At 38.4% G+C, this 15,870-nt stretch overlaps 1 protein-coding gene across 1 annotated transcript in view; it reads right to left on the bottom strand.

Annotated features, from left to right (window-relative positions):
* The window catches only part of POU6F2 (POU class 6 homeobox 2), a 253,434-nt gene that overhangs the window by 54,295 nt on the left and 183,269 nt on the right, over positions 1 to 15,870 (bottom strand). The window contains exon 5 of the mRNA XM_056338528.1: positions 3,867 to 4,013. Coding sequence (XP_056194503.1) covers positions 3,867 to 4,013 — 147 coding nt within the window. The remainder of the gene's footprint in view (positions 1 to 3,866; positions 4,014 to 15,870) is intronic.

Here is a 15,870-nt window from a genome sequence, read left to right as displayed (position 1 = left end):
CAGAGTGGAGCTCTGCTCAAGGTTTTTCATATACAGGAGGTTTTTCACACCTAAAGAGCAAGGCATGGGCACAATGAAGCTCAAGTTCCTCCAAGGGATTCTTCGATTATACTGATGCCATCCCAATTAAACTCACTGTTCAATTAAAGTATGTAGTGAACAATTACACCATACTTAGGCTTTCTTAACAACCTACCAGGATATAGAATGTATCACCCTCTTTAACCACAAGATAGTTCACAATGCCAGCTCTTGCCACGCTACGCTTTTACACTTTATGGTAAAATGCTATTTTGCAATTGCTGAATTAAGAAGAAAGGAACTAAACTGAGGACTCAGCTAAAATGTATTTGACCCTGTTGAAGTCAAGGGACTTACATGGACACAACTGATGACAGTGAAGTGCTATGTTTCTGTCAAGTAGGAAGCTGGGCTGCCCGTAGCACTTACGGAAACCAGAAGCATCAACCTTGCTTCCATATTTCTTGGTTCATCTCCTTACTAAGGTTAATAAAACTGTCAAAATGCACATTTCATGTACTTAATAGATATAGTAAAACCCACTCAAAACTCCTAATATTTTCTTTCTTTTGCAATAACAAAAGAAGAGAAACGTCTGGTTGTTACATCTCTGAAGAATCCAAGTGCAGCAATGGCACTAGGATCCTACTTGAAGGGCAGGCTGAAACCAGGTGGATAGACAGCATCCCTTTGAGATCAGTGTATCTACTGACAGGATGGAATCTAGCAATTCTGCTACCCTGCTCATGAAATTTAAGATATGAAAGTCCAGTCCTGCAAATGCTTCCTGGAAAGTGCTGAGGGCAAACAGAATGTAAGCAGTGTTGCATGGGCCAATAGGTCTTCATAATATGCCTCTGAAAATGAAAATTTGATTTAGAATCCTCTACCTGTACTGTATCAAATTAATCAGGTGATCTAATCATATTATTGCAATGGATTAGATCTCTGCTACAGTGGTCTTGGGGAGCTCTGGTATTACAGTTCATATTGCTTCCAAAGCAAAAAAAAAAAATAAAAAAAATTACCATAACTGTGAATTCCATAATTAAATTAATAAGAATATGCTATATAGGTAATTGTTAATACGCATAATTTTGTTACTGTGACTGCAAGAAATCCTAGACCATTGGGAATTAAGGCCATGCCATATGTCTTTCAAAAGATCATTTCCCTAAATTTGGCATAGGATCTTGGATTTGACCTACAGCTTAATGCCTCCAGGGATTACTGATCACCATATATTTAGCCAGACAGATGGACATTTACAAGCCCTGAATATCTGTAACAGAAGCAGCTAATAATTACAAATATTGCACATACAAACAGCCTGGTAAGTCATCCAGCCTTATATTTGCAGGAGTGAAATTTGGGTGTCACACTTGTGATTCTTTGAAAGGGGCAATTTTCAAAGGGAAGATTCTTAACATACGATGGAAATCCAGCTCCTTAATGAGTCCAAGAAGATCATTCAGAAATGCAAGTTACTATTCACTTACACTCCCAATTTTGAAGACACATGCCTCTCAGTTCTTGTTTAGTTGCTATAATATTAATAATTTGATGGAAATGTAATTTAACTTTGGAATGTAGTTTAATTACACTGAATAGTCCTGTTTGGTAGACAGTTTCAGAAGTGTCCTCTAAGCAATATGGGTTTACGCTGAATATTATACAAATGGGTATATGGTATATAAAAAAACCATAAATATATTATATCATATATATATGGTATTAAAAATACACACTCATTACGAATATTTATCTATACCTTGGTGAGGTCTTCAGTGCTGATTATAAACCAAGGAAAATTTGTAAAAACAAGAATAAAAAGATAGCCCTTATATAAAAGAGCTAGGTGAACATATAGGTTCTGTAATTTTATCCAGCAATAGGGACGATTCTTTCTTTCTCTTTCTCTGCAACCTGTGGAATTATTGGACTTTACATTATGTGTGGAATAAACAAGATCAGCCTGAGGGTATCTATAGTTTCATTCAGTGATATCTTCACAGTAGTAGTTTTTTAAAAACATATAATGAATGGCCACACTTTGCTTATGTTTTCCGTGGAGAACGTGTAAAGGGAAAACCATCCAAAAACTAGTCTGGGTTTATATCTTCAGCTCTTACAATGAACACCTTGGGTGCCAAGTGGCTCATGTGTGGCAATTGTGAACCATTTCTGGAGCACAGATAGAAATAAGCAGGCTTCTAGGTTGGAGCTGATCTGACTATGAGTTATAGGTATTATAACCAACTTTTCTTCCAAACCAATACCCCATCCCTCCAGAAATCTTAATAGGCTTTTGAGAGCCTCCATTTAAAGCTGGCTGCATAAAATGATCCTTTGATGAAAAGGGATTGAAACAAGGGTTAAAGTAGACATTGAAAGGTTATTGTAGAGGGCACATTGTTCATACAATCCTCCTTTAATATGTGTGGTGTGCACCTGCGATAAGATGATTCATTAGATAAGACCTCACTTTGACAAGCTCCATCGTTCAACCCTCGGGGTAGTGATGGAACAATTCTGCACCCACCCAGTAAATATAACAAGGTCAGCATTTTTTTTTCCTGGGAGTTGGATGGTGATAGTGAAGCTCAGGATGCATCTCTGTTTATGTCTTATGTTAAAAAATAGGGGACTCCTACAAAGTGTTGTGTTTTATTTTTTAATGAGCCAAAATAAAAAAATGTCCCCACTGTTCCAATTAAATAACATGGTGATATAAAATTACCAGGAAAAAACCTGCTCTTTGTGGTTTTTTTTCCCCATAGTAAACAGTAAAAGTAGAAACTAAACTTTAGATTCACATATCATCCAAGCTGCATCATTTCAGTGAATGTTTACCAGGGCCCAACATCCACACAAGCACTGCAGATATCACTGTATGCCCAATTTGTAGCATTTAGAATAATGACATTCAAATGACTCGGTTACCATGTCCAGTCATAAGCTATATTGACAGATTTGTTGCAGTGACGTTATGTGAAACAAGTAGTTGTGTTAATTTCAGTTCTAGTAAATGCAATAAAGAATGACAGTGGCTACAATCTAAAAGCTACTTAAGCATGCTGCATCAATGGAATTATTTTTATATATATATATGGATTCAGATGCATATCTTTCTGCATCATATTAAGACTGAAATGGAAATGGTTTGCAACAAATAAACAGCTTGCAAATGCAGGTAACACACAATCTCTGTCTTAGACATGCCATAAACATTGCTCAAGTTTCTGTTTGGAGAAGTTTCTTTAAAGCAAAGTTTCTCCCAAATGTGCATTACAGACTGGCAGATTCAATGCAAGTTGTTTAACTTAATTAATCAGCAAATGAGTAAGCCGCCCAGTTAAACACATCTCAGATACTTCATTACATTTTCAGTTGTGTTCCTTTACTTAAAACATTAATACTTTTTTAGAAATAAAGTAATACAGGAGTTCTACAATTTGCAAAAAAGTGTAATCTTAATAGTACAGTAGCACTTTAATATGGCTGTCTGTTATTAGGCATATATAAGTGGAAGAAGACAGACGGTATGTTAAGAATCATAGAGCTTTTGGGCTTTTAAAATACCTTATTATTGCGCTCTCATGATCTTTTCAAAAGGTTGAATTAAAATAAAACGAATCCTAAGCCTCTTCTGGCTTGAAAACCCTTTCTAACAGCCCCTAAGTTCCTCCCAGTTCTCAGACTTTCCATTTCTTACCTTGTCTGGCAAATCAATATTTATTTATCTTCAATATGCACTTTTAAATTGCTGTCATACGAGCGGAACTCATTTTTGTCCCAAGATCAGCCTGCATCAGAATTCACAGTTTGCTCCATCTTCTACTCACCTGTCCTTGTGCATTAGTGACAAGTTGACCTGTGACCCCCTGAAGACTGGAGAGGGCATTGCCAAAGGCCTGGGAGCTTGCTATTGAGCCCATGGCTGCTGCTGCTGCAGCCGCTGCTGCTTGGCTTGCTAGCGGATTATTAACCAGCTGAAAAAAGGAAAGAAAAGATCATGGTAAACCCCCCAGTAAACACAGAATGTTAACAGCATAACGTAAAAGTGATTGTGCTAACATGGGTGAAAAACTGTCTGCTCCAAGAGTTTGAGTATTTTTGAGAAGTTCTTAATTCTGAGGCTTCAGTGTCTTTAACAATGAACGGTTTTCAAAAAGCCAGAGCAAATTTCATGTTAATATTGAAGAATATATCTTTTTTTTTTACTCTTTATTCTTTTTTATTATCATTATTATACTTGATGTGTTTCTTTAGGTTGTATATGCTAATGCCGCAGGTGTAGCAGCCTAATCCTGCTGTAAACAGCAATCAGTGAAAGATTAGATTCTGATGTGAATGGGAGTTGGATATTTACTTGGGGACACTCAAAACTGAGACTATTTTACCAATGACCCCAGAAAAAACTGCAGATCCTTTTAATTTATATCATTAAAGAATTGCTCTCAACATCTCGATAAATCACAGCAGAAGACTTAACCCCATGATAAAGTTCAGTAGAAAGTGACTAAAAATTCAGAATTTACTTGCAAAATATGATACTAAGCAACTTGCTCATTCTCAACTGCAAATGATTAATTGCAGGACTCACAAATTCTCAGGAAGCGTGCTGTGCTGCCCACTGCAGTCGGTTCTACCTGGGTGCTCCACAAAAAGCATAGAGGACAGTCATGCCTCTCACCCCAGGAGGCTAGGGGAATCCCACAGAGGAGTACTCCTATCAACCCCTGGGTTTATCAAACATACAAAATGTGTGTTCCTCTGTCAGAGTCAAATGTCCTCTGGGAGATGCTTTGTTCAGTGGATTCTTGTGAAGTTTATATTTTCTCATCCATTTCTGAGAATGGACCAACTCTGAACTAAGCACACGGGGGTGACCAAAAAAAACCAAAACAAAAAGCTGGGAACCATCATCACTGGGAAAGCTGTCCCAGAACAATCAAGCAAACTCAGTTCAGCAGGCTGAAAATGTATTTAAATGTGGGTTTGCCCCCTACATTTTAGCAGAGCTTGCAAAACGCATGTTAGCAGGGTAAAGTAGCTAGAAATTCGAGGGAGAAAAAAGCCTGGGGACAGTAAAGACATTTTTTTTCTTTGCATGAGATGAAAATGCTGAAGCTGACTCAGAAAAGCTTAATTTTTGAGCTGAAATTGGTAGGAGTTCTGAGTCCTTAGAAGATGAGTAAATTATCAGTCCTACAGAAACGGAGAGTCACAGACACCAGTAAGGGATGTACTCTACAGACAAGCTCTGCTTCAAAATAGGTTATAAAAAATTAATCAGTGATTAGTAGATGTTTTAAGCATGTTACAGATATGAGTGGTGTGTATGTTATAGATGTTTAGAAGCCCATCAGTAGAAGATGTCAGATATGGTTATAATCTATGCTTATAAGAAACCTACTTGTCTGTAGGTTGTCGCAAAATCTACAATTGATTGGTCATACATTAAAACATCTATTAATCATTCATTAGCCCTTCATGAAGTATTTATAAATGGAACCTTGATATAAAGTGTTGCCTAAAGGGGTACCTTGGGCTCATCCAATCCCGCTAGAAATTGTACAGCAAATAACTAAATAAAGATTAGTAGCAATGTTGGACAGAAAAGATGACATTGTAGGAGGAAATATTTTGATTTGGAAAAAATTGTTATATGAGTCTGCAAAACCAGTCTGCAGCATCCCATGGCAAAGAAATCGAGCAGGACTGAAACACAAAGAAGGAAACTGAAATGACTGCTTGATTAGCAGCCCTGACAAACTGCAAAGAGAGCAGAGATGGGCACAACAACCAAGGAGAAGCTCAGTCCCTGAATGCAGAGCGCAAGAAATTCCTTTGACCGCACGAGGTGTGAGCCCAAACGCATGCACTCGTCAGTGACTTGGATGGTGGTGCCTGAGCATGGCTGTACACCACCAGACAGCTGATAAACGTGTCAGTTTTCTGCTCAAAACAGTGACATTTCTTTATTGTCCAGTTCAGAAGCTGGTAAACCCTGCCTCTCTCCGCAGCACTGCATGGGCAGCACTGGGACTTGGAGTAATTCCCTTGTAGCTGTAACTACTTGGAGAAGAAAGGGGCAGCAGCAAAAGTGTAAGACTTTCACAAAAGGTCTTCTACACCCTCATTAGGAACTCACAGATTACTGCACCTATGATCCTACAGCATTTGACTGCAAGTATAAACGATAATCTTTGCACGATTGCCTGACACCAGCTAATAAACTACACTATCTGCTGTAGTTTACGGCTTCAGCTGTGTATAGGAACAGCTACTTGGGGAGCATAAGTAACCTGGAAACTACAAAGGGTTAAAACCTTCTAAAAATCAGACTATCACCCCCTAGAATCTCCTTTCTATTTTTTTTTCTCCAGTTTTCAAAAACTGTACATTTTCAAATACAACAATAAAATTTAATTACAACAAACCCTGGAGACACTCAGGATTGCTTTTAGTTGCATCACAGAGATAAGCTACTTATTAAAAATGATGGCAGACGCTATGATATGCATAGGTACCCTGGGTAGTACCATGTTCCAGGAAAAATCACAGTGAATGGGCCAACTCACAGGGTAAGAGACTTCTAAGTGCATATAAAAACATCTCTATCTATTCATAAGTCTGATTACAAATGAGAAGATGCATTTTTCTTTGAGCATTTTGGGAAGCTGTTGACTGCAAGCTACACTCTGTTAAATTGACCCCTTTTATAATGTGCAAATTGGGATGGAGAAATACACCTCGTTTCATTGTGTCTGTACACCAACGTTAACTTGCAACACATTGTATCTTGCTTTTATTGTACAAATAAAATCTCTGACTGGAGAGGTTTATGCTATTTCTCAGTGCAGGTTGGGTCCCTGAGGATACTTATTGGAAATATTAGAAATATAGTATGAAAGATCCCAGAAAGGCTGCTTCTCATTTTGTTTCTGTATTTAAACAATGATTTAATTTGGAAGGCTGAGACATTTGGAGCTGTCAATTCCAGTGCCCAGATTTCTGCTCCCACTCAAAACACCAGCCCTAAGAGCAGGTAATAGCGATCTTAGTTTAAAGTGACAGGCCAGCCTTCTCATGGATGCCTCCGCTAATGACATGATTATATGGGAAGCAAACTTTATGAGGAAGAATCTTGTAGTAACTGAGTAGCTTCAGTACATTTTTCTGACTTCCTAAAGCTGAACTTTTAAAGGAAAAGCATATGAAAGTTGTTCTACTCTAACTCAGTGTAACAGGGGCCATTCCACTGCAGCAAACAGAACTCACACAAATACAAGTAACCTGTAAAATGATGGGGGATGAAAGAGGCACTGCTTACAAGATCCTAGAAGTGTGACATGTGAAGTGAGATTTTCTAGGGTTAAGTAACAGTCTTCAGAAAGAACAATTTCATGGAAAGTGTGGTAGAGTCAGTGCTGCATGCAGCTTTCTTGAGAGCCACAAATACTTTTTTCTTCTGGAAGAATACCCTCTTCCCCTCTGTTTTCTCCAAAGCTAACTTAGTATCCCAGTGAACTTCTGTGAGAAACTGATCAAGCATTCATGTATCGTTGAATACAAGATCAGATTTGATAGCCTATACGGTAATTCCATTTTTCCCTATAAAGGGCATACCTTACTGGACTGTCATTCCCCTGGTCTGGACATCAAAGAGCCAGCTTTACTCATTACAGTATCACTCATTCAACAAATATAAAAAAAACCCCAAATGGTTTGACTGATGAAAAGCCGAGACACTTCAGGATGCCAGAGCATCATATGAAAAAAAGGGCCTGTAACCTGAAAGGTAAGGTCACTTTATGTAGTGCCAGTGCAAGAATAAAGTTAGATCTCCTGTGTTTTCTAAAGGGTTTGTGAGTGAGGCTGAGTGAAGATAACACTATCTGAGTGCAGCAACGCAGAATGGAGGGACATACTGTGGGGTAACAGCAGGCATAACTTTATTGTACAAAACAGTATCAGTGTTATTTAGGAAGGCTGTTAAAAAGAAATAAATCACATTTCTGGGTATCTCCCAGAGATTAAATTAGTGTAGAAAAGCAGTATATTTGATTAGGGACTGACAGATCCTCAGTCCCTTACGTTCTCCTTTCTAAAAGACAATCCCTTCTAAGTAGGGAGCAACACCCTACTAGATCAGCTGCTCACCAGCTACTGAGAGTGTTTGCCTAAGCCAATGCTTTTCAAGGGAAAACAGAAATATCCTTTAATTTAAATAACTCTAGAAGTTGAAAAGAATTCAGCAATGGCTTTCAATCTGAAAAGCATGACATTTTTCTTTTCTATCCAGGCTATGTGAAAAATGATCACAGAAATAAAATTTTTATTAGCATGGCATTTGCTTTTGTAGGAATTTTTAAATGAGAATCTACGTGAATTTAATCTGTGCTTACATTATGGGAGAAATACATGTTTAAGTCTAGTAGGTTTTACTCCCCTTTTTTTCAGTCAGTCATGAGCCAGATTCTGGGTAGTAGTCACTTGCCCTTAAGAGAAAAAGACTATTTCAAGCTGAGCACAGGCTTCTGATGATATTCTGACACCTTTTTCGTTGCCGTGACCAGCACTATCAGCTGTATTGGGTGTAGATGGCAATGTTTTGGTAGCAGGAGAGCTGCAGAGAAAGAGGGGAAAAAAATGAATGAACACAACAGAGGGAACACCAAGGTCAGAGAAAGGAGGAGAAGGAAAAGGTGCTTCACAGCAGAGCAGGTATCCCCACCACAGCCCTTGGAGGATCCCTCACTGGAGCAGATGGATATATCCTGATGAGAACTGTGATCTGTGGAGAGCCCAGGCAAGAGCAGGGGAAAAGTGTGAGGAGGAAAGAGCATCAGAGAGGAGCTGCTATGGACTGCCCACAGCTGCCCACGCCCCCTGCAACACTGGGGGTGGGTAGGGCAGTCAAGAGTGAAGATAAGTATGGGAGAGGGGGAAGGGAAGTTGTTTTAATGTTAGTCTTTTCGTTTCTCACTACTTATATCTATTTTAATTGGCAACAAATTAAAGTTAATTTTCCCTACATTGAGTCTGTTTTGCTTGCGACAGTGATGGGAAAGCAGTCTTTCTATTTTGACCCATGAGCTTTCTCATCCTATTTTCCCCCCCGTCCCCCTGAGGCAGCGAGTGAGCAGCTGGGGGGGTGTTTGGCTGTTAGCCACAGCTAACCCACCACACCATCCCATTACAGTAACTGTAGACTATATCTAACAATATGCAAGTGTCTTCAATACCTTGAAGACACAGAAGCAGAGCAGTCCAACCTAGATACCCATACGCCTGGTTTCTAAACATGAACAAATTGGTGCAGAAGTACTGTTTCCCTGAAAGTCCCTAGTAGCTCTTCTGGCAAATTCTTTACATAGCTTTAATGGTTATATTCCTAACTGTCTTCAATATGCACATGTATCTTGTACCAGCGGATAGTTTCCTGGACCTACACTGCATCTTAAAAACCCTGAAGGTATTTTAAAAAAGGCACTGGAAAGACTACTTCAATTTAATCCTGGGAGAGCACCTAGATACCACACCAATGAGTGCCAAATAAATATTTGTAATAATCAAGAATAAGACCACTTAGCATTTATATAGAATTTTGCAGCCAAATTTTTCAACTGTGGGTGCCTGAGCTCTGACCGTTTAATTCATTTTTAGGGTCTGAAGCAAAAATAAGTTAAATTTTCAAGAAACCTGTAAGCATGCAGATCCCAAGAAAACTAAGAATACATAGGTAACATAAACCAAAAGAAGTGAATTTTATCAAAAAAGATACTGTGACCAAATATTTTGGAAACCCTGTATGTTTTAGATATTGGTTAGAGATTATTTTTTTTTTTATCCCTCCCCTCCCTTCTTTTTAGATTATGTGACAGGATAATTACAACATTTAACTTTTATAAATGAACAACAGGGCAAAATGTCTGATAAAATGGCTGTCACAGAGCCTAATCATGCATAAATCTTTGAAAAAATGCCCCAGCAGGCAAATGTTTGAAGCAAATCCCAAATTATCAAAAAAACAATTAAATCTGTCAACATTTGTTTTTTGTGCAGTGCTGGCAATATGATCAACCTATAAACTATACAATGTAGTTATTACAATATCCAGACCCATCCAATAATGCCTGGTTCTTTCAAAACCGCACAGGCCTATATTTGCAAATGGTTGTAGATGGTATGAGTTCCAACCAGGCTGCTTAGACAGACATTTTAGTATATGCACATATATCAGTAATTTATATGCAGAATACAGTGTAGAGACAAGGAGACTGGAATATCTGAAAGCACCAACTTGCCAGGGACACTTAAAATATCTGGTTCTCATAGATACTTAATCTGCTCATTATATACATTTATTGTGGCTGAGCTATTTGCTGTCTAAATCTATGCTGAATTTTCTATCAGGAATAAGTACTGATAGTGGTATCACTGATGCGACATGACTTGATTCAATGCAAAGCGACACGACCTGAGGTGATGGGAAGCGCACAGTGCTCATGCACGCCTTGAAATGACATGGATAGAGGAGGATGCACAAAATTCCTCACAATATTTTTGTAAACAAGGTGCTGCTGGTCAAATTGGAACCAGTCTAAGAAACTACGGGAACAATTTACAAAATAATAATAATAAAAAAAGGCGCATTTTTAATAAAGCCATGCATGGCAAAGCAAATAAAGAGCGGACATCATTCCCAGATCCCTAGGATCAAACTGCTGGAGACATGAATAATGACGAACACATTAGGGTACAGGCAAGGAGTGAGTGGAAACTACCTGAGCCATTTTCATTTCTGCTCTATTAGTGACATAAAAAAGAGAGGAAAAGGAACTAGAGGAGAAGGCTCCTTTTGGGTCTAATCCTACATGACAGACTCAGCCAAAGGTGTCAGCATGTCTGAGGCTGGGTCTTATATGTTTACCAAAAAAAAGAATAAAAAAAAATTAATATAAATATTTAAATGTAAATAACTACAAAGAGTAGCTGACTGACTCTAGCAGCAGGTCAGTACTTAGACTACCCACAGACCCTCATCCTGTGAGTTCCTGGCTGTCCACATTTATAACTTACAAGTATGAAAAAAATCCAGATTTCTATAAGCTGGCACATACTGTTCCACATTTTAATATAACAGAACCATCTTGGTTTAGTGTTGCTAGTCACCTTTATGTTTATGCAGCCTTTAAAATACCTATAACTTTATTTTATGCATGATGTAAACATTCTGCAAACAAACTACCTCATCTGACTTGAAATTTTGCATTGCTACTTATCATAAATTGTATGGGTGCTAATAAAAGAGGAAAGATTGATGAAAAAATAATCTGGATTCTCTAATTTTCTGAAGTAGTTACCATGTGTGGCAAGAATGGAAGCAAAGAGCATCTCCTAAACTTTCTGAAAGGGGCTGCAACTCAGCTCATTTCAGGCTGATTAGTTCCTCGGTTCCTGTGTTTGTCTATTTTAGAATGATTTATCTGGCTTCTGAAAGATGCTTTCCCCACAAGAAAAATGGTTACTTCAGGGCTCCCTTGCTGCTAAAAAAATGAACTCTTATCAAAAGGAAATTGCCATCTGTCTTCTCGGATAACAGCCCAGCACTTGGGTCTCAGTGATCTAGTCTCTGTAGAAAGTGTGTCAACCGTGAGACACACCAAATTAATCTCCTTAATCTAAAACATTTATTTGCCTTTAATTTGAAAGTGTGAATGGCATGTGCACATGCAAATATGACCATTTGCATATATAAATGTTAAAATGTGAGGTCACACCATGATAATATGACGCTTTATGTCAGATATTTGAGAAAATGTTTCTGAAACAGTCTTGTTTTATGCAACCACATTATACACGCCTGAAACTGTTTATTTGAATATTCATATTAAAAATCAGACTTTTAGGTACAGACCTTCTCTTTTGCCCTTTGAAGAATATATCCTACTTAACACTTAGGGGCACACTGCTGACTGAAGAACACGCATAAGGCTTCTTTAAAAATTCTAAGCCAACTGCTTTGCAAAGATCATTATTGAAGCTGGAAATACATCTGGATACTTTCATTTATTTGTAATGTAATAGCATCACAAAATACGTCTACTTCCATGTAAGCTAAGTGCTTACACTGAAGTCTCACTGACTTAAATGTGAACAAGATTCGATCTAAAACTGGAATTATGTAGAGTATTTTACTTTTCACTGCTTTCAGCTCCAAACTTGACCTTACTAGATGCACCGATGTGATACAAAGTTGGAGAACAGTACAGATGGCTCCTGAGCGCAGTGGGAAGATTGCTGGCAAAGATACAGGTGAGTCCAAATTCCAAATCTGGACCTGAATATCCGTATCTAGAAAGCTGGAAGGATTTCATCTTCTGTGGTTACATCAATTCACCCCACAGTCAAAATGACATAAACACTTCAATTGATACCATGTGTTTGAGAAGTTCTCTATTTTCCAGATTTCATTGAGAATACATGAGATATCAGATCAGTTGAGACACCAATTTTTAATTAGACATTTAGGTTTTACTGAGATATCAGTAGACCAAGTGAGGTTTGAGAAGTGTGAACAAAATTGAAAGAAGCATTTAGATTGAAAACCTTGAAGTCAAACCCACATTTCTAAGAAAATAAATACAAGGGGTGAGTGATAGCCACTACAACAAGAAACTTGAGTGAAAGCCTGAGAGGAGAGGGCATGCAGAAAAGGATGCTGGGGTCACTAAGCAGGATACTGTTAACATTTTCCTTGGGGCACTATTTTATTACTTTAGCACAGTTTTGAGTGCCCAGCAACAGAGTGGGAATATGACTTTGTTCACCTGTTTGCTGTCTGTGTGTCAATGGGGAGGTTACTGCTGCTGCTCCTTCTCTGAAGATAGAGCAATGAACACTTGTGAGCCTGCACTCCCCCTCCTTGCACCAGCACTATGTGAGCATATTGCATCTCAGATGGCAGCAGCCTCCTGCTACATTCACCTTTGAAAGGCTTAATTTGACTGTAAACATGTAAGAAGCCACTAGCTAACACGGGACTGACTACAGCACTTTAAAGCCACTGCTTATTCACACATACACCCACTACTCTCACCAGCAGTCCTGCTCTGTACATAAAGCTACATATAAACAATGCCAAAATTTGTGCCCTCAATGCAGCTCCTACAGAAGAGGAAAGGCAGAAGAGTTAACAGTGTAATGCAGCCAGATGTGTAACATTTCCACAGAGAAAACCCTCTCTCCTTCCAGGCACTTCCATCTCATTTGGTGTCAGCATGAAACCTGCTCCCAAAAATGAGCTGCAAGCCCTGCCCTAGAAGCAGCACTGCCAGTGTACTTAGGCGTGCTGTGTGGGGCTGTGCTGTGCTCAGCATCAATAGGTGAAACCAGGTTTAATTTTGTTAACATTCTGAAAGGTGCACAAAACATTTACCAGTTATTTTAAATGTACTGGATGCCTTCAAAGCCTTTTTCTTTTCTTTTTTTTTTTTCTTTTTTTTTTTTTTTCTTCTTTTCTTCATAATCCCACCTTTCCTGTGACTCCTCCCTGGGGTTTTTTTGGGTGGTGGGTATAATTTTTTTTTGCCATGATAGACTCTCCTGCTTTTACCTATTTGATTCCTTTCCTCTGATCTCTTATCTCCAGTCTCAGTCACTTTGTTCAATGTCACTCTGGATCCGGTCACAATAGGTTTTCCATATGGGAGTTCACACAGAGCTGCAAAGCAGCAGTAAATCTACTGTGTCTGTAATGCTGCCATATTAATTCCTAATCAATTTCAAAGCTGTATTTGAAACTCATATATTTCACCCCAGCAAAATCAAAATAACGTCAAGTTGCCAACAGCAAATGAAACTTGGAAATATAATTAAAAACATATAGGCTAGGAATGTATTGTTTCTGAGGTCTTTGCAATTGCCACTGTGCTAGGCACTATAAATTGATGGCAAGAGGGTATATGAAACTGAGATCCTCTTATAACAAAGGCACAGCTCCATATTGCTTGAGGTAACAGAAGAACTGAATGTGAGTGATGACTGCAAGTATAAACTGAAGAAATTTTTTTTTTTTTTTTTTTTTTTTTTTGCTGCAAGGATCAATTCCGAATTGGTTAAAATCTGAGGCTGAGATCCCGTGACGACTCCTTAAAGTTAGCCTGCATGCAAGTCCTAACGAAGTGCTGGGTAAACTCGAGAGAGTTTGTGTTAGTGTGTTCTTGTGACTGTGAGTTTTCTGCTTCACAGGTAAACATGGGGTGTGACAGAAAATCACATGCAAATATTAATTTACCCCTATGCTGACAGCAAGGTTTAGCTCCTCTCATCCTCTTCTTTTGTGTGTGGAAGCAGAATGTCAGAAATAATGCCTAGGTTATTATTCAATATCTGCTACTGGCTGAATGCATAGCCTGGGGAAAGTCTAATTATCAGTTACAATAAATAATTTCCTCCATATTTATTATCAATGGAAATCTACTCATAGACATTCAGCCAAAGAATTCTGCTATATGGGCAAAAATATGTACTATCTTTTTCAACAGCAGCTCAGCTTACAACCTGAATGTCTGTAGCTTTTTCATTAAATTCATTATTGCCTTATTGTACCTAGACTCTTGTTCTTCCATAAGGCACTGTCAATAGACAGACAGATGAATTTCTTCATGTTCTAAGTATTTTCTACTTTTATCTGTTGACCAGATTCACAAAATATTTATGGGCCCTGTAGCGATTCTTGTGCTTTACAAAACAAGGGATTTTTTGTGCTAAAAATAACATAAGTTCCAAGTTCTTGGTCTGATTCTTATTTTTCTCCACCAGGATATAAATCTGGTGTAAGTTTAATGAGGTCAGCAGAGTTGCATTTGGTTAGAACAGTGGTAACTGCTGTAAGAATCAGCCCCTTCCATTTATTATAGGCTTCAAATCTGCAATAAGGGGGGGCAATGATACTCTCATTTGAAATACTAGAATTACCTAATTACACTGATATATTATTTAAATCAAATAGTCTCCCCAAAGGCCTGATTTTTTTCTTTCTTCTTTTTTTTTTCTCCCCATTTATGCCACTGTAAGCTAGAGAAGCTATCCATTGAAGTAAAAAGCCAAAATTTACACCTACAGCTGTGAAACTAATGGATTTTTCTATATGCAGACTGAAAAATTCCCTCGAAACACCCTACTCACCCCCTCAGAAAAGAAACCCAAAACGATAGCAAAACACAGTTCAAGCAGACCTGAAGTGAAAAAAAAAATATGAAAAGAAATAAATTTTAGGTCACATGAAACATTTAGTTCAGACCAAAATGATTTCTTGGAAGGAAATGTAAAATGGATCACCTTCACAGATGGGTGTTTTATAAATTGGGTGGAAATGCTTCATTTCAAAGAAATCATTCTTACGTGCCTTTTTTTATTCTCACCCATTTTGGGGTGGGAGGAACATCTATATACGTCCCTATTTGCCAAAATATACCTTTGGAAAGGGTGCAGTCTGCCAGCCTCTTCGCAGCCACTGGTACTGGTGGGTGCTACTGGTAAGTGAGAGGGGCAAGGCAAGGGCCACAAATGTTTTTGCAGGCAACCCAGCCCGCAATGCTGCTGTTCTAATGCACTTTCAACAAGGCAGAGACTGTGGTGAATCCAGCCTGCGTGCAACCGAGGCAGGACTTTCTCCCTACACCCATCACGTTCAAGTTACTTGTGCATCCAATAACACAAATACTCCCTATAAAATATGACATATGTGCTGTTTGCTTTCCAAACTTAAAGCTGAATACATCCCCTTGAAAAAAGGAATGTCACAGAGGACACTCGCCTGGTTTCTTACCATGC

Source organism: Falco biarmicus, chromosome 4 (assembly GCF_023638135.1).
Source record: "Falco biarmicus isolate bFalBia1 chromosome 4, bFalBia1.pri, whole genome shotgun sequence".
In the NCBI taxonomy this organism is placed as follows: Eukaryota; Metazoa; Chordata; class Aves; order Falconiformes; family Falconidae; genus Falco; species Falco biarmicus.
Note: the sequence above shows the minus strand (reverse complement) of the source record. Positions and strands in the feature narration are given on the sequence as shown.